The 24258-nt window shown below is 35.9% G+C and overlaps 1 protein-coding gene across 3 annotated transcripts in view; it reads left to right on the top strand.

Moving 5' to 3' along the window:
* The window catches only part of LOC125671776 (paladin-like), a 136919-nt gene that overhangs the window by 72771 nt on the left and 39890 nt on the right, over positions 1-24258 (top strand). For all 3 annotated transcript variants that reach the window (XM_048907675.2, XM_056161144.1, XM_056161145.1), the window contains 6 exons: positions 392-556; positions 8269-8432; positions 14290-14365; positions 15741-15886; positions 16311-16407; positions 17249-17353. In XM_048907675.2, the coding sequence (XP_048763632.2) occupies positions 392-556; positions 8269-8432; positions 14290-14365; positions 15741-15886; positions 16311-16407; positions 17249-17353 (753 nt within the window). The remainder of the gene's footprint in view (positions 1-391; positions 557-8268; positions 8433-14289; positions 14366-15740; positions 15887-16310; positions 16408-17248; positions 17354-24258) is intronic.

Here is a 24258-nt window from a genome sequence, read left to right on the forward strand (position 1 = left end):
TGTCAAGATTCAGGTGAAGTGCCACAAATTTTGACCTTATTGTGTATAGTGTTTACAGTCATTGTATTGAGGCAGGTCATGCCGATGCCTACTGTGACAAAGGAACTCTGTTTTAATTAAGGTCTTATCTGCAAGATCAGTGAGAATTTCACTTCTAATGTCAGACAAATGGTGAAGGAAAAGTTACTAGCAATGTTAGGTTTGATGTGGCGCCTGATTGATAATTAAGCACTGGCCTCCTGGTTGTAAAGCAAGCAAGCACTCTGACCCGCACCTGTTAAGGCTCATGGGCCTCTTGTCAATAGGAAAAGCTATTACGATGAAATTCTGCAAAGAATTAGGCAATAGTCTGTTAAACACTGAATTTTATCTCAAGTACTTGATTTTTCAGGAGATTTTATTGTTCAACCTTAGAGAGGAGCCGGTGTTGTTTGTGGAGAATGCCTTAGATATGCTGCCATATTCCATCCGAGAGAGGGAAAACCTAAAGGAACTAGTTAATTTGGGCAGATCATCATATGAGGCTGATGAAGCTGAGGCCAGAATCAGGAAAGAGGTAGCGAGGCATTTAACATAATTTTGAAAGCTAGAATCCAAAACTCACTCCCACAGTAATTAGATACAAAATGAAAATAATGTCAGATTTAACATACTGAAATTTAGGATCATCCCCCAATAATATGAAAATAATGACAGATTGGGGAGGGGGGGAGGGGCAAGTGTTGCAAAGACTGGTTTAGTAACTAGGGTCTTTAGTGCAGTTGTAAATAGACTAATTTATGAGCTTTAAATTACCTAAAATTTTAAATTGTAGTTTCGTGAAATGGCATTGATAATACACCCGTCTTTAGATAGAACATTATTATGGTACAGTGAAGTCTGTACATCTGTCTGTCCAATAGGGGCTTTATAATTCTATTTTCATTTCCCCTAATTGTCACATATCAAGTTAAAATATGCTTTGTAGCTTCTTTGTGGTCTCTCCAGATCATGTTGCAATTTTGATCCATTTCGACCTCCCTCAATTAATGCATTTAGTTTTTTCCACCTTATTCAAAATTTAATGTTGTATGGCAGGCACATAACTAATTCCTCCTATAGTTTTCGAGTGAGATTTATGTGTATCGATAATGATATGCATTTATGGATGTAACAAAGATTTTGATTTTCTTCAATTTTCAAGAAAATTAAGGTTGTTCAGTGAACTTGGGTAGTTTTGAGGCATTATTACAAGAGGGCACGTGATTTGTCCATCTAATTCCTCAAAAGGTTTTCAAGTGAGGACCTTTTTATTTTACAGAGTGTTGGTATGACAGAGTGTTAGTATGACAGAGTGTAGGTATGACAGAGTGTAGGTATGACAGAGTGTAGGTATGACAGAGTGTGGGTATGACAGAGTGTGGGTATGACAGAGTGTAGGTATGACAGAGTGTGGGTATGACAGTGTTAGTATGACAGAGTGTAGGTATGACAGAGTGTGGGTATGACAGAGTGTAGGTATGACAGAGTGTAGGTATGACAGAGTGTGGGTATGACAGAGTGTAGGTATGACAGAGTGTTAGTATGACAGTGTGGGTATGACAGAGTGTTAGTATGGCAGAGTGTTAGTATGGCAGAGTGTGGGTATGGGTATTGAATGTTTATATGTAGCAAGGACTTGAATTGTCTTAAATTTCTGTAAAATGACAGGTTGTTGAACTTGGTCAGTTTTCAGTAAATATCATAAAGTGAGTAGTGTAGTCGACCTTATAACGACCCCTTGTGTTAAATCCCTCCCAGCACAACTTCCTCTATAAATTGACTGTATTAAATGACTCCCTGCCTTACGCAGAGAGCAATTGTACTTTTCAGCCCTAAAACAAGTTTGACGGCTTTAAACTACTCTATCAAAAATTGGTTACCTATAACGTGTTTACTCTCTCTAAGGGAGAAGAAAAGGCATCCCCAGCCAAAATCTCAATAGACAATATGAACTGAAATAAATCAGAGTAATAAAATATACTTTATTTAGGTGTTCTGGCCTACTGAATAACAGAGGAGTCATGAGGGGGGGGAGGGGGGGGGGGGGGAGATGCAAACAAATTCTCCATAAACAAAAAACGAGCTGAATAATTTGGAAAATCCTAATGTGTTAGGAAGTTGTAAGCAGCAAAGGTACATCACTAACATTTACGTAGTTTAAAGATGCAGTATGCGGAAGAATCAACATAACAACTGACAGTGTCCTGTCAACAGCATTATCCACAAGTTCCTGCAAGCAGTCAAAACAAACTCTTTTTATTTGTGGTAGTTCCAAATCAATACATGATATGTAAATTAATCATTTTATTATGATGACTTGATTAATAGCAACTGACCTTTTATGCCTATACATAAATTCATAATGTCTACAATTTTTACATGATTATATTTTTTATTAATTGAATATCCATGTCATGTATGTTTAAAGCAAGGCTGTGATCAATGAAATTGAGCAAAAATGATGTATGAGGTTTCCTATTCAAGTTTATGTACATTTTTCTTTAAAGCCAAAAAGGTGATTAAAGTTTGGCAGGCAGTTTGGCAGGTAATCTGTGATTGTATTAAGAGTCATGTGACTTTTTTCTCTCTGTCCCTTTAAGGTCACATGCCAGTCTAGACTAGACATGGTTTATCTATTTATTTTCAAGCTAAGCTGCCTCTGTAAATGATGTGAAGGTTTCAAGGATTTTGATTCCCAGCAGTTTTCTCATTTCTTTGTCTTTCAAAAAAAAAATGCAGGTTGTTGAACTTTGTCATTTTTGGAGAAGTATATTTTACACACAGAGCTCTTGTTTTGTCTACCTCCTGTCAGTTTCCAGGCTACTCACTGGACCAATCATACGATGCAAAAGAAAGTATATTACTGCTTGATGATTGGCTGATATACTACCACAAGAAAATTTATACAGAACACATATTTCCGGAAATATCCATAAAATTTACTACATTTGAACATATTTGAATAGGTCCACATAATATCACCACTTTTAAGAATTTTACATTTGAAATATCTAGGTGTAAGCATTTCACATACAAAAAATTACGATGGTAATATTGTGCAGACCAAAGTTATTTCTTATTTTAAGGTTCAAATCTATAGCATATTTACAGCACGCAAGTACAATTTTTAGCAGCATGTCCCAAAATTTATTTTGTTTTTTAGTCATTGCAAACAGAAAACATGTTTTACGTTTAACTCAAATATATATCAAACTTGCAATCATTTTCAATTCCCCCGAGGCAGTGATAATACATTTGAGCAATATCCAGTGAAATTACAGACGTCTTTGAAGCGTTTGAATTAGGTAATAAATAACAAGTAAATAAAGTGTTTTTAAAAACTGATCAAAAAGTACTTGAACAAAATGGGCACGTTTGATTTGAGTTACGCGTTTTTAAAAAACGTGTATTTCATAACACTGGTGTTGAACACGGAGTTGGAAAAGTGTACTCCACTGACGAATCTGAAGTGAAATGCTTGGGCTAATAAAGTACGTCGCCGATGCCATTCTGGGCCAGAAATTCAAATTTACATGAAAGCTTCCTGACATTTTGTTAAAATCAGGGCGACAATGGGGGATCAAAGGTTAACATGGGAATGTTTAGGGGACATCTTTAAAAATCTTCTTCTCAAGAACCACTGGGCCAGAAATTTACATGAAATATTAAGCTTCCTGATATAGTGTAAATTCAAGTTTGTCAAAACCATGGCCCTAAGGGTAGGGTGGGGCCACAATAGGGGATTAATTTTCAGATAAAATTTTGGTCTGGTAAAATGTGATTTGGTCCAGTAATAACTCAACCATTACTGGACCAAATGCAAGTACCAAAAGACCTTGGGAAGCACTGCATCTGAGTGAAATATTCTCGAGAGGGACGTAAAACAATATTCAATCAATCACATATATTTTAAAGCTAACCAGCAGAGCTACAGTCTCAACAGAGACCTTGTTCTCATTCTCTGAAGATGTAAAGATTTTATGCTGTGCTCTTCGCATTAAATTTTAATGACTGCATGTTTCTATTGCTTTAAAGTGTGTGAATTAATTACATATCTTAACTTTGATTACGATATTTCCAGGACACCAATGGGTTTTCATTGACAGTGCATTTGCTAGTTTTTTTCCTGCATGGTTTCCTGTGTGAACGGAAGATCCAGCATGATTGACTGGAAATGAATTGAGCTGCTGTCAGGGAATCAGCAGTTGTAGGAAGCACATCATGCTTGCACAAACATATTAAGTGGATCATTATGTTTGATAAAACATCATCACATGACTGCTAGGTCAGGATGATATTTTATTGTTAGGGCAATATTTCACTCCTGATTCTTCATTTGTGTTGATTGTCTGTCAGTTTAAGATAATACTAGAATAACCATCTCCACAACTTCCTCCTTGTCTGATATGAACTGGATGTAGTGTATTGATTTACTAGTATTCAGTTTAAGCGTTTAATGCTAGTACTTGGAGCTTTCTACAGCTTCTGTTTGCTTGTTAAGATACCTTTTTAAGACGTTGGTATTTATCTTTCTCAATCTGAGGACTCTGATTTAATGATAAGGATTTTTCAAGTGTATGGTTGAATAGGGTAAATTCCGAAAACCTGCATTTTTCTTAGAAAAAATCGATATGTTTGCAATACATTATAAATTTATAAGGTGCATCAGAAAAATGATATAATAAGAATTGATTTCAGATAAAAGTTATAGAGAGAATCTTGTTACAGAGAATTTATGACATGTCAATGAGTTATTTTATTTTCAGTATTTCTCTTTTCAAAGAAATGGGGTGTTTTGCAATTCAAATATTGAATGATTCGTGTACAGTGCTACTTATTCATCATTTATAGGGAGCGACCTGCTTTATGCTCTCCCACATTTCACCAGAAAATTTCAAAATCCTGCACATTTTCCAAACAGTATATAAAACTGATATATATTAACTATTCTGAGCCTGTCTACCACTATCCACTAATGTACCGGTAATGTTTTAGCAAATATTGTCAAATCACCCCTGCTTCAATTATTATTGCAAATTAAAATTCTTGACCAGAAAATTTTCAGTCTGTAAATGATCTCAATTTAAGCTATTGTACATTATGCATTTTCTAGGTATCAGTGTTTTGGTTGATAATCGATGAAAGCATTTTAAAATTTTAAAATACATTATTTTATTGTAATTTGATGTAGATTTATCAATGTGTGATTTTAAATGGAAGCAAAAAAAAAAAAAAAGGAGAAAATTAAAAATTATCACATTAATAAACATTTCCATCCAAATATGAATTATCTCCGTATGTAGACTTTGTATCAAATTGATTTTTTTTTTTTTGGAAGTGTGGAAAGTAGATGGAGAAAGGAAAATAGGTGGTGATGATTTATCCAGACTTAAATAAAAAGAAAAGGGAAGGGAGGTCTTCATGTTGACAGTAATTACTGTTAACTCGGAAACAGTTGTCACCAAATGGATTGTAAATTATCCATGGGGACCTTGAGATATTTTTATTGCATATACAGGATTTGCTACTGGTTTGGAGCTCAATATGCCTTTAACATATGCATGTAGTTTGGGAGATCCTCAGACTCTTTGACTGTGAGAGAAAGAAATATATCTCCATTTCAGTACGTAATTATTCAAAACTAAGCATGGCAATAACAATGGCGACTTTACTTAAGTGAGCCAAAGGCTGAAGTGAGCTTTTCTGATCAAAATTTGTTCATTGTCGGCCTCAGCAGTGTTGTTAACTTTCACAATTTCATCTTCTTCTCCAAACCGTTTAGCCGATTTCAGCCAAATTTGGCACAGAGTATCCTTGGGTAAAGGGGATTTAAATTGATGCAATTGAAGGGCCATCTCCTCTTCCAAAGGGAGATAATCAAGAAAAGACAAAAAATAGGGTGGGGTTATTTTAAAGATCTTCTTTATAACCACTGGGCCAGAAAAGATGAAATGTGAAGCTTTCTGACTTAATGAAGATTTAAATTTGATCATGAAAGGTCGTGGAGCTTTTAGCTCAGGTGAGCTAAAAATCGGAAGTGACTACTCTCATCATTTGACATTTCCAGGGGTTGAAATGAACTTTTTCTACCACAGGCTAATTTTAACCTGTACTTGGGTAAAAAATCCACAGGCTAAAATGAAAACCTACAAACTAAATTGAAAATAATGAAGCAGTGCTCTTTCTTTTTTTTTTTTAAATCAATCATTTTCCCCATCATTACTGAGCCTAGTGGGTCAACAGGCATCGTTTGGACAAGACACTAATAAGTTACGTAAGTCATATGGTGCAATGTTTAGGTCTGTTGACCATCACACCTCTAATCCACAACCTGTTTACCGCAGACCTGTCTAAATCCAAAGTCTTCCAATTTCACGCCACATCAGGGGTGTCACTAGTGATTTTTCATAGCAAATTCCGGACTCCTGGTGTATAAGCTGCACGATCACGAGTCCTGTAAACTTTTTTGATGATCGTCTACTCGGTGCACTCGTGTCATCACTACAACCCGACTGCAATATGAGAATAAATTAATGTAGATAGGACATTCTGATAAAATTGACTACCGGAAGACTTGGTAATACATAGATTCCGATTTCTTTTTAGATAAATGAATAACAAAAACATCATACTTGAATTTCAATTTAATCACCCCTATAAGTGAACAGGACTCGTGACACATGTCTATATTTTTCATCATAATGCGATGTCCGACCTCTAAAGCATTTGTTTGACGCAGAGTTTCTTAATAAATCATAAAAGAAAAATCCGGATACTATTAGAAAGGGTTGTTGAAATCGGTCGTTCATGTAAGCGTTTGTATGATTCTGAGTGCAAGTTAAAGAAAAGCGAATAGCGCATCACTGTATAAAACGGATACAATACGATCATAGTTTGTAAATCACCACTCGCTAAGATTTTCGCTTCCCCACTATTTTTACTTGCTATTTTTCAAATGTACTCGCAATTTGCAAGTATTACTCATTAATTTCGAGCCCTGATTTCCAAACAATATAGTTTGAATCCATATTTTGGCCTAAACTTAACCCTGGGGCATAGATTTCTGCACTACCTGAAGATGCTTGCATAGTAATATGACTAATCCTAGAACTACTGCCCTTGAGAATAATTAAGGTTTCTAAAGATTTTCTCCTAAATCTTGTTAGACAAAACTGTAATCCCCTATTGAGGCCCAACAATCCGACCCTGACCCCCTAGGTCAATTTGAGGGGACTTTGATACCTGCACTACCTGAAGTTGCTTGCATTTTAAAAAGACTAACCATGACCCTGCTTTTCTTGAGAAGATTAAGAAATATAATTCCCATATGTTGCCATATAAAAACATTTGATCCCCTATTGTGTCCCCAGTCCCTATCCTCCAGGGCCAGGATTTGAATAAATGGAAGTCTGTATTATATTAATTCTCACCAAAACTGATATCTGTAAAGACATCTCACTAAAGGCATGATTCAGTAAGAATGACTCTCACTAAAACTGATATCTGTAAAGACATCTTACTAAAGGCATGATTCAGTAAGAAAGATTCTCACTAAAACTGATATCTGTAAAGACATCTTACTAAAGGCATGATTCAGTAAGAATGATTCTCACTAAAACTGATATCTGTAAGAAACCTCACTAAAGGCAACATGTTGAATAGATTGTAATCATTGGAAATGTCTCGAAGAGCACACAATTTGTAAAAGTCACCTAAAGGGAAATGGTCGGGAAAGGTCGTTTAAGCACATTTTTTTGTTTAATCCTGTGGCATGGAGTGTTCAGAGAGGGAGTTTAAAATTCTAAGCCTGGGGTGGAGTCCGGTGGGGTGAGGTCTTTATCTGCAAAATTTGAATTGTTGATAGTGATAGTGATGAATTAACAATGGTCAGTTCTGCATCAATCATGAAGAAGTAATGGTCAGTTCTGATCATGAAGAAATGGTCAGTTCTGATCATGAAGGAGTAATGGTCAGTTCTGATCATGAAGAAGTAATGGTCAGTTTCCAAATGAAAGATTCACAGAAAGAGTGCACCAAAAGTAAGCTACACTTGAAGGGTCTGTTGTTTGGTTTTCAGGTGACTAAAGGCCTGCATGTATTACCACATCACTGAACCCACTGTCTGCTGAATTTATAGTTCACTTTACATCTAGATATGTTCATGTAGCTGATCAGTACTGTGTCATTTTAGAATTGTGTATTACAATAGAAATATTTTTTGTGTATATGTTTGATGTAAAATTTCAGGTGATAGATTTAGCAACATTGAAAGAAGAGAACAAGTTTTACTTCTACAAAGACATGGAAAACCTCCATCGAGAACCGCACGAGTTTTATGTTCAGTATGAAGACCACCTTCTTGTTTCGGAGGAGGTCTACTCGAGACACATCATGTGTTCCCACTCTGTAAGGTAAGCAACAGTTTGTAATTATCTCCTCCCACTCTGTAAGGTAAGCAGTAGTTTGTAATTATCTTCTCCCACTCTGTAAGGTAAGCAGTAGTTTGTAATTACCCCCTCCCACTCTGTAAGGTAAGCAGTAGTTTGTAATTACCCCCTCCCACTCTGTAAGGTAAGCAGTAGTTTGTAATTATCTCCTCCCACTCTGTAAGGTAAGCAGTAGTTTGTAATTATCTTCTCCCACTCTGTAAGGTAAGCAGTAGTTTGTAATTACCCCCTCCCACTCTGTAAGGTAAGCAGTAGTTTGTAATTACCCCCTCCCACTCTGTAAGGTAAGCAGTAGTTTGTAATTACCCCCTCCCACTCTGTAAGGTAAGCAGTAGTTTGTAATTACCCCCTCCCACTCTGTAAGGTAAGCTCCCACTCTGTAAGGTAAACAGTAGTTTGTAATTATCTCCTCCCACTCTGTAAGGTAAGCAGTAGTTTGTAATTACCCCCTCCCACTCTGTAAGGTAAGCTCCCACTCTATAAGGTAAGCAACAGTTTGTAATTATCTCCTCCTACTCTGTAAGGTAAGCTCCCACTCTGTAAGGTAAACAGTAGTTTGTAATTACCCCCTCCCACTCTGTAAGGTAAGCTCCCACTCTGTAAGGTAAGCAGTAGTTTGTAATTATCTCCTCCCACTCTGTAAGGTAAGCAGTAATTTGTGGTTATCCCTGGGTAGCACTGTATGATATGGATTAGTGATGTGAAAGTACATGTTAAGGTGTGGGTGGATGAGTGAGTGCATTATAAGTAGATATAAGATAGATGCATCAGCTGTTCTGTTTATAGGTTTTGCCAGTTGTTTTGGATGCTTTTCATTTATTGGTGCTCTTATGAATGAATCTTTAATTGAGATGTCTTACAGTACAGCAATGTCTGGACATTCATCCGTTCATTTGGGGTTTTCTATTTCATTTTCATCTCTTTGTCACATATCATATCAAGCTTAAACTTGCTATATAGCTTTGTGGATCACTGTCATACATCATGTTGTAATTTTGATGCATTTCGACCTCTTGCAGGATATTTGCTCCTTTATTTGAAATTTAATGTGATAATGTATAGTACATTATTTGTCCTTCTAACTACCCCTACCCCCAACAGTTTTCATGTGAGGATTGTCTTATTTATAGAGTGTTTGTATGAGTATTGAAGATGTGCATGCAGCAAGGATTTTGATTTTCTTAATTTTGCTTCATCTGCTTCTTTTTTGTACCTAAAAATGTCCACAGCCATTTCTCCATGACCAGTTGATGAAAGTATTAGATGTTCAAGGATATGATCGGCCACCGTATCTAGTTGTGCAGAAATGTTTTGTTTTCAGATTGAAGGGGGGTAGAGTACATTTTGGTGGGATCAAATGGGGATGGGGGTGGTGTCTAAGTTAACATAGAACACTATGGGGGGAAAGTTAATTCCAAAATTCAACAGATATAACTTGAAAAATATGATAGAATCCTGAGGTCTTCGGAAATGAAAAGAGAATGACAGAATCATAGACAAACTAGTATCAAGGTCAGGTGACTCCAGTGAAGACATCTGACCTTTGAACATAAAATTGGTATTACTTCAGAACCAGTTTTGATAGAGATATGGGATCTTTAGAAATGATGAAAGGATGATTGGAGATCTAAAATTAGTATTATGGTCAAGTGACTCCAGTGACCTTCACCATAAAACTGGTATAATTTTAGAGACATAGGATCTTGAGATATAAGAGGTTAAATTACTCCTTTGACCTTGACCTTTGACTTTGATTATTAAAACTTGTATTACTTTAGAATCAGGACTGATAGACATGTGAAATCTTCAGAAATCATGAAAGGATGTTCTGACCTACTAAGTTCTGTCTCCAAGGACTTTGACCTTGATCATAAAAACTTGAATGCCTTTACAATCAGAACTGATACAGATATGGAATTTTCATAAGTGATGAAAGTATGTCAAGACCTACAAACTAGTATCAAGGTCAAGTGACTCCTGTGACCTTGACCTCTTACCTTGAACATAAAAACTTGTATAACTTCAGAACCAGGTCTCACAAGGACCTACAATCTTCAGAAATGATGAGAGGATGATGGGACCGACAAACTAGGATCAAGGTCAAGGACTCCATTGACCTTGATCACAAAAACTTGTATAACTTTAGAATCAGGACTGATAGAGACACGGAGTCGTCAGAAAAAATGAGAGGATGTTGGCACCTTCAAACTAGCATCAGATCAAGTGATGCCAGTTTTACTAAAGGAAACAATGGGATTTTTTTTGAAGATTTTCAAAATCAAGGGCTTTGTGATCTAAATTTTGAAATGAAATTAAAATTGGCTGGGGATTTTGTGCAAGGGAATTATTTATGAGGGGGGGGGGGGGTAGTAGTACTCAGAAAAAACCCACTTTTAGTCAGCCAGTACTTCGTTTGGGAGACTTTATTATCAGCAGATTATGATATCTTGTTTTCTTTAATGTTTGGAAAATTTTTTTACAGTTTGTTGAATTTTGTCAATTTGGGGAAATAGTTTACATCCAGAAAACTCTTGGATTCTTTCAGTTTTTAAGCTGGATAGAATGCAAAAAAAAAAGGTATGTCACAGCCTGTTGATAGCTGATACTACCTTTGATAAAGTTCTATAACACATGACTGAAGAAAAGCACACTACATCAGCTTGTGATGGCTGTTATGTACCATTTCGGGTACTCTTGTTTTTTATGAATAACACATGTGCAGGGATATGTCAAAATATTAAGTTATCGCAAGGGTGTTCAGAGACAAATCTTGATTACTAATTAAGTTTGGATTGCCTCAATTTTAGTGGTCTTATCCAAGCAATCATAAACTTTCACTTCCAACATTGAACACTGGCAAGTTTGCAGTGGAGCAATAATTACCTGCCTCTATACACTGGAGTCAGGTGCAAAATGTTTTTATTGTGTGATATTCAAAGCTGTCTGATATTGTTTACATTGTTTATTTGTGGGGGATCAAAAAGGTGCTGCAATACTTTTGTAATTAATCTCCACAAGATTTGGACAATGGGTAGTTTCTCTTTGAAAGTCGTTCAGTTGTCTGTACATTTCACAGTTTTGTCTCCAGAATATTAAGTTTTAGTTCAGTTCCAGGCAGACCCCGCCAAACAGAAACACAAACCAGACTATGTAATTGTGTTCAGAGTCTGCAGCTCTGCATTGTCTGTTAAAGCATGAGCTAGCTGACACAGAAAGCTGACAAAGAACTTCAGCATTATAGCACACACACTCCATTGTGTAATTTGGTAACGCAATAGGCAGAATGGCTGGAATTAAGATTAAAAATGTATAAAAAATAAACCGAATTTCCTTTCTTGCTAAATTAATTGTCATAAGCAAGTAACAAGAAAATTTCAACATGGTGAAATTAATTCAAAGTTAACCGGTGTATAACACATTTACTAAATTCTGTGACAGTTACATGTACACAGTACGTACATGTAGGCTGTAACCTGCCAAGCTGACGATTATTGTTTGTTTCTTTTGATCAATTGATTTCATTTGATGTGTCGCTGATGACAAAATCTAGCTAAAAAAGTAAATTCAGTTGAATTTTTGTGCTCCAGTTTGATAAATCAAATAATGCATGTTGTTGAGAGTTACATTAAAGTTTCCAGTCTCCTAAAAAGTTTCACTCCTTAAAAACCATTGTCAACTTAGCCTTGGTTGACAACGATTTTCTTGGATTGAAAATTTTCAATGGTGCCTTCATAACAATGGATAACTCCGTTTACCTGATCAGGATATAGGGCTCACGGCTGGTTTAACCGGTCGACAGGAGACTATTGCTTACTCCTCCTAGGCACCTGATCCCACCTCTGGTGTATCCAGGAGTCCGTGTTTGCCCAACTCTTTATTTTGTATTGCTTATAGGAGTTGATCACTGTTCGTTATCTTCACCTTTCATACATGCACTAGATTATAAAATAAAAACATTGGTGTACACACCTTGCTTGATTTGTTTTTCAATATCAATTAGGCCAATTTTTTTTTTTAAATTGGTTTACGGATTTCAAAATTTTCAAATCCGTTCGGAGGAGGTTTAAAAAAAAAAAAAAATTCAAATGACAAAAATAAAAATGAACTTGATTTGAGGTCAATGTTTTATTATCAACTTTAATATTCTCTTCACTGTCAACTTAAGACGGTGGTATATAGCGACTATTGTGCACCTTGGCAACAATGCTGTTTCCTTCAAAAATGTTATTTGTTTATTAAATTAACTTTCTATCATTATCAAATGTCCATTGTTTTATACCGTTTAGTTATGTAAATCCCAAAATAAAAGAACCACATCGTTTTTTCATTCAAAAGATGGCATCCATGACGTATATAGGGACGCACTAATAACCTGAAGTACTAAATTCCTGACTGATCTTACCAAGCATATATTTTGTCTAAAAATTTACTTTTAAGTTTTAAAGTCTTATTTATGAAGTCAAGTCAAGTTATAAATAAAATTCATGAACCCAGGAACATTTATTCAAAAATTCTGAATTTTATATAGGTCAGATCAATTTATTGTTGGTAGTCAACAAATTTTATACAAAGAATGAATTCAATAATGTTGAATATGTTTTCAACCTCCTTCAATATATGAAGAGTTACACATATTAATTATGAAGAATATTTCTTTAAAATTCATTAATAAGAATTTAAAAGTGTATACTCGGCGAAATGTATGCATGGTAAAGTCAGGTAGGGTTATACTTGTTTAGGTGATTAGTGCAACCCAACGTACGTCAAGGATGCCATCTGAAAACAAATGTTTGTTTTTATTTTGGGATTTACATATTTAAATGGTATGCAATGCATAACTAATGCTAATCAGAAGTTAGTTTCATAAACAGATAACTTATTGGAAGCAAAAAGCATTATTACTAAGGTGCAGAATAATTGTTAGCACCGGCTGAAGTTGACTGATATTCCACACATGAATATTATGGACTGTCCCGAGATTTCGACGGAGGCGTCTGTCAGTCCAGCGGAATCTATTTTCTTTTCTTTCTTTCTTTTTTTTTTTTTTTTTGTGAGTAGCAAAAATTACAGCGTCGGAAATATAAAAAGGAGTGAAAAACCATTTTATTTTTTTCCCCAACATCCCAAAAAATCAGTGCGGCGGATCCATAAACCAACTTTAAAAAAAAAAGGCCTTATTTCTCCTGTTTATGTTGCTATGGGCTTTGTGTGGAATGGAAATTTAGAAGAAAAAAAATTCTGTATGATTGTTTTTGTGGTCTTGTAAAATGTTTTTAAGGTTGATAGTAGCCCAAGTGAGCTATTCCGATCACCTGTTGTCGGTCTGTCTGTCTGTAAACTTTTTCACATTTTCATCTTCTTCTCCAGAACCATGCACTGGGCCAATTTCAATCAATGTAACAATTAAACCATCATTCAAATTTGCTATAAATAAAATTGACTAAACTCTACATGAATTAGGAGTAAGTAGATCAAAGCAAGAATTACTTTCTTAAGAGTCTTAGAATGGTCCTTCGGATGAGACCGAAAAAACCGAGGTCCCATGTCACAACAGCTGTGGCACGATAAAGATCCCTCCCTGCTCAAAGGCCATAAGCACCGAGCATAGGCCTAAATTTTGCAGCCCTTCATGGGCAGTGATGACTTCTCCATATGAGTGAAATATTCTCGAGAGGGACGTTAAACAATATTCAATCAATCAATCAATTCAGTGGTTGGGAGTTCAAATGTCGGAGTAATTAGTTGTAAACCAGTGCTTCCCTTGTGTATATGTTGTGTCTAGTGTACATGTAGTACATTTAATATTTATATATGTTTATAGGTACAAAAGACTTTGCTTTCCTATGGAATCTGCCCCGAGTGACGTAGACGTCGATTCCTTCATAGATGTATACAAGGTAAAGCTGGGAAGACTTTCAAATTCAGTGAATGTCAGTGAATTTAAGTTATTCCTCGATTATCAAATCACTTGCCAAATATAAATAAAAGTGTGTTTTTCATGTAGTCATGGTATTTCAATTGTGACATCATAAATAGGAAAATTTCTCCACAGTATGCTAATTTTTTAGTTGACTTGCGTAGCAAGCTACTCCTTGGCATCGCGTCCATCCTGCAAATTCAACCGCTTCACTACCACCCTAGCTCATACGCAACTGTATATAGTTTGACTGGCAGTGTATGTTAATTGATTTGTTAAATAAAGTCATAACCGTGCACATAAAATTCTTCGTAATGTCTATGGAATGCACACATTGTGAGTAAAAATATTTTAGAATCAAGCACATCGATCTAGCTGGTTTGCAACTGAATGCAGTTGGGAGAAGATGAAACTCGATGGATATGAAAGCAGACACTGCATGTCTTTCATTGAGTTTAAGATTTGTTAACATGGTTAATAAAGTTATGTATGATCTATTCAAATTTTAGCCAAACAATAATGGTGAAAGACATGAAGTCTATCGAAATAATATTGTTAATTGCGCAGGAATATAAGGAGGGGGATCGAGGGTTAGAACGCGGGTTAGATGAACAAGGACTTCGATATGTATGGCATTTAACTTTCCATGGAAGTAAATGAAAGGACAATTCTTAGAACAGGTATTCTAACAGAATTCGAAAATAAATCTGAAATGAATTAATGAATTCTATATTTGCTTTATTTAAATAAATAAACAACGAACAAGTTAATGTCATTTACATACACATATGGTCCATTTTTGCGGGAATACTTCATGTAAACAAAACGAAGGAATAGGCGATCAAGATATTTGAAGACTTCAAGAGAATAATTTGTATCAATACCTGCTACAAATTGTGTTCGGGCTGTTACATAAACTTTTGATATGTGAAAGGTACCAATCATCTTGTGCAGATGTGCTGGGTACCTTGTATAGTGACCTTTGATCTTGAACTTTATGGTCACGCAACTTTTAAAGCTTTTATGCGTAAATTCCTCAAGCCAATTTATCGTGTTCTTAGTTTATGATGTTGAAATTCCATAGATATCTAGTTAAGTGTAATACTTATGCATGAATTGTACATTTTTCTTTACCATGCTTCAAAGATTCAGAATTAAAGTATATACCTCCGTTACTTAAGACTTGGGGAGATAATCACAGAAATGCAAATGCAAAAATAGGGTAGCGTGTTTTAAAAATCTTAGACATGCTCTTCATTTCTAAATTTAAACAAAAATTTAATTCTGCTAGTTAATGACTTTGAATAGTATTATTTGTAGATTTACATGTATATATTTTAATGTAATTATATTAGGAATGTCCAAGCGCCTTTGACAAAAGTCATGGTTCCTGTATGGCAATGCTGTTTACCTGCCACGTGGGCTATGGCAGAACAACTTTGGGAATGGTGATGGGATCCTTGCTCTTAAGTCATCGTAATGGATTTAGTAGTGTCAATAGGTAAGGTAGTGAAAAGGCTTGGATTTTCTTTATGCATGGATGTAAGTACATTGGTGGTATCATGTTTAATGCTATTTCATGTTATATTTTCATGATCAAATAGTGTCATTGTAATTAAAGTGCAAAATGCCTCTTATCTTGTTGGTTAATTGGTACATCAGTGTAGTGTGTACTCACTCAAAGTACTACAAGGAGATTTTCTTTTTCCTGAGAGAACGGGTGTATTCTCTGCCTAACAGTAATTTACTGTAAACAGAAGATGGAATACAACATTAACGGAGATTGTTATTAGATAAGTAGATATTCGCAAGAGAAAGATCTTAGTGTATTGAGACATGCTATAGGATTCAAGTGTTCCCTTAAAAAAATATACCGTATAAGTATGCAGATATGAAATTGGACGAATGGAGTTTCATGTTTTCAGTAAAACTGCGAGCAAGGTTTGTGGGGATGAGTTGACCTGTCGAGCTGTACACAGACTTGTCACACTAATTCCTGATGGGCAGAAAATGAAACACCAGGTAAAGCAGGCAAATTATCAGAAAGTGTATACATGTATAGATACACAAAGATTGTTTATTTAATGTGAGGCAGGTAGAGAGATATCATATCGTGTACAATGCACAGTAAAACACAGATATAGTGAACATCCAACACCAGCAAAATCAGTTCATTATAACCAAACTTCATTATACAGTAAAACACAGATATGGTAAACCTCCAACACCAGCAAAATCAGTTCATTATAACCAAACTTCATTATACAGTAAAACACAGATATGGTAAACCTCCAACACCAGCAAAATCAGTTCATTATAACCAAACTTCATTATACAGTAAAACACAGATATGGTGAACCTCCAACACCAGCAAAAACAGTTTGTTATAATCAAATTTCATTATATCTAACATTTTTGTTACTTCCTCTCATATGGGAATGGATATCACTTGGCAATATGTGTGAATTCATTATAAACATGTTTTACTGTGATACCTATTAAATATGTGATGCATAAAACATTGATAAAGTCTGCTAGAATCGTAACAATCTACTGACATAATACATTTCATAATATGTTATGAATTTATCTTGTTTTCATGAAAAGCATGTTATTAATCATGCGAAAAAATTGATAGCATGTTTGCTCCAAGATACTATCTGATACAATTAAAATCATAATATCTCTTGACAGATTATTGCAAACAAAGCGTCAAATGTTAAAACACCAAAGAGAAATTGTAATGTGTTTTATATCTGGAAGTCATTACTTAATAGTGCTGATGCCTTCAATTTGGTAATGAAAAAAAAGATATTAGCTGCTGTATGAGTAAACATTTGATGAGTGCTAAATTTCCTGACAGGTAGATACTATGATAGAGATGTGCGGAAAGCTGTACAACTTACAGGTGGAAATATCTGCTTTAAAGCACCTGTTGGAAGGAACAACAATCGACCAAGAAGTTGATGTAAGTGTCACAATACCTGATTTACATTATGGGACATATATATTTAACTGCACCTGTTTCTTAACTATTGTTTTAGCTCACCTGAACTGAATGTTTACCTAAGCTGAAAGCTTAAGGGAATGTTTTTATATATTTTTTACTCCATTTCAAGAAACAAGAGGCCAGTTTTAAACAGATTTGGGTCAAAGTATTCTTGCATAAAAAGACTTCAATTTCATCAAAATGAATGCCCTGCTCACTTACAAGTGAAGTTTTGTGAACCATATTTAAGCCATACAAACCAAAACATTTATTACAATTTAATTTAAAAAAGAAAATTTCATCATACTGTCTAAACATATATTGAACAGGATTGGGCAGCAGACTAAGCATACTTCAGTTATTTTCCAAAGTACATTCAAGTGTGTTCAAACCATGACGCAACCCCTACCTCTACCCCCATCCCAGGGCGGGGTCAAATAAAGATTTAAATGGATATTTTATGACTCTTTTTCTTGAGAAACATGTGGCTACATTCTGTTAAAGTTGATGTGGAACTTTTTTTTTTAAGTGTAGATCGAGACTTGTTCAAACCATGATATCAAAGACAAGTGTGGGAACACAGAAAAAGTTTCAGAACATATCGGAACATTCTTTTTAAATCTCGTGCTGAAGAACTGCATTAATACAAACTGTGGAATTCTTATGCAGTATCATAGTATAGAATCCGAATCGTTAAAATCATACGTAATGATAGCTAGGGCTGCAATAAGGGTGCAAACATTTCTTTTCTCAGTAGCACATACATGTATGAATCAATTTGCAACGTTTTCTCTTGTTATATAAGAATGATATGTGATAAGATATTGTATACGAACAACATTTGTTAAAATCTCATAAGGAATTTAAAATTTGTCAGATTGATGTGCAAATATCCTATGTAGCATATACATTCAAGTTTGTTCACAACCGCCGCGGTGGCCGAGCGGTTAGAGCGTTTGCCCCGCATGCGGAAGGCCCGGGGTTTGAATCCCGGCCGTGACAGACCTAAGTCATTAAAACAGGTAGTGACAGTTTCATCGCCAAACGCTCGGCATCTGTTGTGAATGGCGCGGGTCCTCAGAGATTACCTTAAAAACAGATGTCCCGTGGCACGCTAAAGAACCCTCACTGCTCAATGGCTGTAAATTTGAAGCCCTTCACCGGTCTTGGGTGACGTCTCCATATGAGTGAAAAATTCTCAAGCGAGACATTAAGCAAGATACAATCAATCAATCACTATGCTATCCCTCCCCCAATCACCATATTGGCAATATGTATAGATGAGTAAAATTTAGTCCCGTTATATATAATCCTTTAAGATTTACTCTGTTTATATATGTACCACCTGTTCCCTCTCCTGTGTGACTTAATTAGCACTACATGGACCTTACCTGCTAGCTGATGATTATTGTTAAGAGGGAAGAGACCAGGGATTGATGACTTGATAATTAGTATTGACTCAGCAGCAAGATATTCCTGTCTGGGGGTTAATTGGTCTGGTCAATGAATGGCTGCAATTGTCGTTAGCCTTCTTAAATTTCGAAAGGTGAATGATGACTATGAGATGTGATTTTAAGTTTTTTGACTGCAGCAAATAAAGAATCATTGAAGAAAGAATATGCAGTTTCTTAATTCATATTTCAGAAGAAAGAAAGTTTTGAAATTAGATGTATCAATTGCTTGGGAAAACAAAATTTAAAATTTTACCACCTTCACAGTGTTAAAGTTATAATGGTCAATTGAAATTGCTACTTTCTGGATGGAATCTCTCTCTCTCTCTCTCTTTTTCTTTCTCTCTTTCTTTCTCTCTCTCAGACTCTCTCATTTTTAAGAGAAGCCTGTACTGTATGTCAGATTGATGTGCATTCCTTGATTCAAGATTCAGTTCACAATTTGCTCAATTGGGCCAAGGAGGGACAAGTAGGACTTAATGTACTATTTTTAAAATGTGTTTGCTCTTATTATGTTGGGGGGGGGGGGGGGGGGGGGGGTGTTGTCAACGAACTCCCTTGTCTTGTCATCCATGATAAGCTTTTTATTTTACACAATGGAGTTGCTGTAGCAATGTAACATTTTGATGCTGCCGCAGATAGAGTTCCAGTATTTACTTAAAGCTGCAGGTTGTTTTGTCTTCAGTTATCGGTCTGATAATGGAATTGGTCAAATACTGAGCCAAATTGATATGTCTTGGCCATGAATAATTCATCTTCTGTCACCAGGATTAATAAATGTGATGAGCATTTTTAATGAATTATGTATGAAAGACATTTGCATTAGACAGCTTAGTGACTGATTTTAACATCGGACATGATGATTTTTAACAACAATTGCCTCTCTCTGACATTTCTGTGATCTTGTTTTTCATGAGATCCTTCAAGTGAAAACACATATGTCTGTCTCGTCTGTATTCAGTTTTAACCAGTTGTGGGGATTTTTACAGGCTGATGTCTATGTAATGTATATCAGTGACAGGCCCCTTTAAATTATGCTTAGACTGCAGCAACAACAGTCGTTATTGCATTTTTAACATGAGTAGATGCAACCATGACTTGATTTGTAATCTTTTATTTTCTTCCTGGCAAACTAATTTCAACCAAATTTGGCAAAAAGCATCCTTTGGTGAAGGGCTTTCAAGATTGTTCAAATGAAGGGCCATACCCCTTCAAAGGGGAAATAATCACAAAAATGCAAAAATAGGGTGGGGTCATCTAAAAAAAATTCTTCTCAAGAACCACTGGGCCAGAAGAGTTGAAATTTACATGAAAGCTTCCTGACATAGTGTAGATTCAAGTTAGTTAAAACCATGAACCCCAGGAATAGGTTGGGGCCACAATATGGGGGTCAAAGTTTTACTTGCAAATATATAGGTAAAATCTTTAAAAATCTTCTCAAGAACCATTGAGCTGGGAAAGTTCAAATTTACATGAAAGCTTCCTGACATAGTGCAAATTCAAGTTTGTAAAAATCATGGCCCCCAGGGGTAGGATGGGGCCACATTAAGGGATCAAAGTTTTACATGCAAAAATATATACGGACAATCATTAAAGTGTTTTTCTGACAAATTACTGGGCCAGAATAGTTTACATTTACATGAAAGCTTCCTTACATGGTGCAGATTCAATTATGTTAACATCAGCCACTGGGGGTAAGTTTGGGTCACAATAGGTTCAAAATTTTACATGTAAATATATAGGGAAAATCTTTAAATATGGTCCAAAGTGACTCAGGTGAGCAATGTGGCTTGTGGGCTCTTGTTTTATATGCCCGTCTTTAAACCGAACATATTATGGTACAGCGATGTCTTTATCCGTCCGTTCGTTCAATGTTTTCTGTCTCTAATTTCCCATTTCTGTCGTATATCAAGCTGAAACATTCTATGTAACTTTCTTGTGAATCACTGTAGATCATGTTGCAGTTTTGATTTCTTTTGCTGGAGTTTTGCCCCCGATTTGAAAATTATTGTTATATTGAGAGTACATAATTTGTCCAGCATAATCCTCTCACAATTTTCAAGTGAGGACCATCTTGTTTTACAGAGTGTTTGTATGGGTATTGAAGATGTGCATGTGGCAAAGGGTTTTGATTTCCTTCAATTTTTGAAAAAATTACAGGTTGTTGAATTAGTCCATTTAAAGAAATATATTAAATAAATGTAATTATTTGTCCTTTTGACTCCTGTTACAGTTTAGAAGCTAGGGTCTTTGTAAATAACTTGAAGATGTGCAAAGTGCAAGGATTTGATTCTCAAGAATTTTTTATTTTCTTTGACATTTTGAATATTTACAGGTTGTTGAACTTGGTTGAAATTCGGGGAAATGTTTTATACACACAGAACTCTTGGTTTGTCTATCTTCCTCCTGTCACAGTTTTAAGCTAATACCCTTTATTCATACAATGCAAATTTAAGAAAGGATGTCACAGCCTGATGATGGCTGATATTACCTGAAGCAAAGTTCTACAAATTATGACTTAAGATAAACACATGTATGCATTTTGATGGGTGTGTTATGTACTATTTGGGGTATCTTGTTCATGGAGTTCATGGACAATTTAAAAGACAAAATAAAAGTGGTAAATAATTAGATCATGCATGGATTGTATCATTGTCTCAAACCACAGGTGCTTGCTTGTGGAATGGAATGGAAACAATTATAGCCTGTAGTTTGAGACAAAGGGGTTGTATAAAGTTGCTGAAAGAATTTTGGGACCAAATTCAGAAGTTCCATCCCTGAAAATTTCATTCACTGCAGATAGACATTCTAAATTAGATTTGCATATACAATGTAATCTTTAAAATGACAATATCATTCTGAGGATGCTGCCCTGGGGGGAATATGATTTTTCTTGGGAAAAATAAATTTTCTAATCTCCCTCATTATCAGGCAATAAATTGTTTATTATACCGAAACAAAGCAAGACTATAAAAATGCGTTTTAAATTGGAGTCTGCTCATTTATACATTGCATGTAGCCAACATTGTATTTAGCTGAGATCGCCCTAACGGTAACACCATGCTGTCATCGTATTAGAAGGTACAAACAACGAAATACAGTAATATGATAACCAGTTTTTGTATTTCCCTTTTCCTTGAATGCTGATTCCTTGCATCATTTTTGTATCAACCAAAAACAGGTGATTTAGCTGTGTATCAGAGACCCACATATAAACAAATATTCCTTTTGTGCCTTACAAACTATGAAAGTAATGACTCGGACTTATTGTGATGTCACAATAAACTATGTTTACCTTGACGTAAAATTCATGGAAAATGCACGGGGCTGCCGAAGAGGTGAAATATGATGGGGAAGTATGTTTAAGAGAAATATGAAGTTATATCATCTCTTGCATGAGACTATCTAGACCAATCGTGTAACATGTTGTATAGAATTATCATATTGAGGTATAATAAAATAGAATTGTGCTTCGCTATATGCACTTTCAGATGTAGCTTTGGTAGATTAAGAGAAGATTTTCAGGAAGTCTGTGAACAGTCGTATCATAGGCTTTATTTAAGGTCTATTGGAGCTTCTCCGGGATCTTTAAGCTGTGTTATAATGATTTTTTACGGTCTCTGTGAAATATCATCTTTAGGCTGACCTTTATTTTGAGTGTCTCCATTGTTCTTTCATCTGATTGATGGTTATGTTTAGTTTTGGTCTTTAGAATATTGATCCCTGTCTTATCTGTCTTCAATTTGACTGGGGGATTTGGACTTCTTATAGTACATGGCCAGGATTTATCTCCACATTGAAGTTCCTGTTCAAGATAGAAAATATCCATCACAACATCAACATTTTATGTCCCAACTGGTCCACTTTTCATGCTGCTCTGTTGTCAGATTATGCACCTGTGTTCACACTACCATTCCTGCGGTTTATATACAAAACAGCATGTTGCTTGATATTAAATGAGGAGACTTCTGGTTAGTGGATTTGCTTGGTTAGTAGAGCATCCGACCTTTAAACAAAAGGCACCAATAGCCAAAACTTTTGAATGGTATAGTGCTATAGGGCTTTCATATTTTACATGTGTATTCCTTGTGACAAGGCCTTTCTTTGGGTATCAAAGTTTTTGATCTTGTGACCTTGATGTTGGAGTGTGCACTTACTTTTGAAAAACTTAACCATGGCTATTATCAACATGTCATATGAGGACATCAGTGTTTCACGAACACATCTTGTTTAATTTGACAAGTACCTGCTGGTGCTGGTTTTGATTTGTGGGTGTCCTCCTGTAGCTGACAGTCTGTGAACACTGTTGGAAACATTCAGGAAAACAACATGTCCTGGTATTGACATGTTAGATAGTAGATGGCACACTGTGCTGACTGTTTCCCTCCAGGTAGTTACAGGCCGAATCTCCAATCAGGCAGTGTCAGGAGATAGGTCAGCCCGAATCTCCAATCAGGCAGTGTCAGGAGATAGGTCAGCCCGAATCTCCAATCAGGCAGTGTCAGGAGATAGGTCAGCCCGAATCTCCAATTAGGCAGTGTCAGGAGATAGGTCAGCCTGAATCTCCAATCAGGCAGTGTCAGGAGATAGGTCAGCCTGAATCTCCAATCAGGCAGTCTCAGGAGAGAGAGGTCACTCTGAATCTCCAATCAGGCAGTCTCGGGAGAGAGAGGTCAGTCTGAATCCTGAATCTCCAATCAGGCAGTCTCGGGAGAGAGGGCAGCCTGAATCTCCAATCAGGCAGTCTTGGGAGAGAGAGGGCAGCCTGAATCTCCAATCAGGCAGTCTCAGGAGAGAGAGGTCAGCCTGAATCTCCAATCGGGCAGTCTCGGGTGAGAGAGGTCAGCCTGAATCTCCAATCAGGCAGTCTCGGGAGAGAGAGGTCAGTCTGAATCTCCAATCAGGCAGTCTCAGGAGAGAGAGGTCAGCCTGAATCTCCAATCAGGCAATCTCGGGAGAGAGAGGTCGGCCTGAATCTCCAATCAGGCAGTCTCGGCTAGGAGAGAGGGCTACTGAACTTTGATGCACTTGCTTACTGGCTCCTGGCGTGACTCATATATTGAAATTTCTTATTTTAAATCATTGAATGGATTGTTATCTTAAACATGCAACAATGTGATAATGTACTATACTACAATTAATTTCAACAGAGTGAAACATAACTGACGATTGATGAGATGTTGACGATTGACTGTGGTGATGGGAAATCGGAAATTTTTTATAATTGATGATTGGAAATAATGGAAAGGTCATAATTGATTTAATAATTGGAAAATTCTAAAACCATTTCTTTTATATTGTTACATTTCATGAACTTTATATATAAAGTACAATCATGTAATTTGCTTTATACCTATACGATCGATTTTTGACTTGCTTGTTAGCAGTTGTAAATTTAAAATAATCTTATTTTATCCATATCATTAGGTACAG

Source organism: Ostrea edulis, chromosome 4 (genome assembly GCF_947568905.1).
Source record: "Ostrea edulis chromosome 4, xbOstEdul1.1, whole genome shotgun sequence".
Lineage (NCBI taxonomy): Eukaryota > Metazoa > Mollusca > Bivalvia > Ostreida > Ostreidae > Ostrea > Ostrea edulis.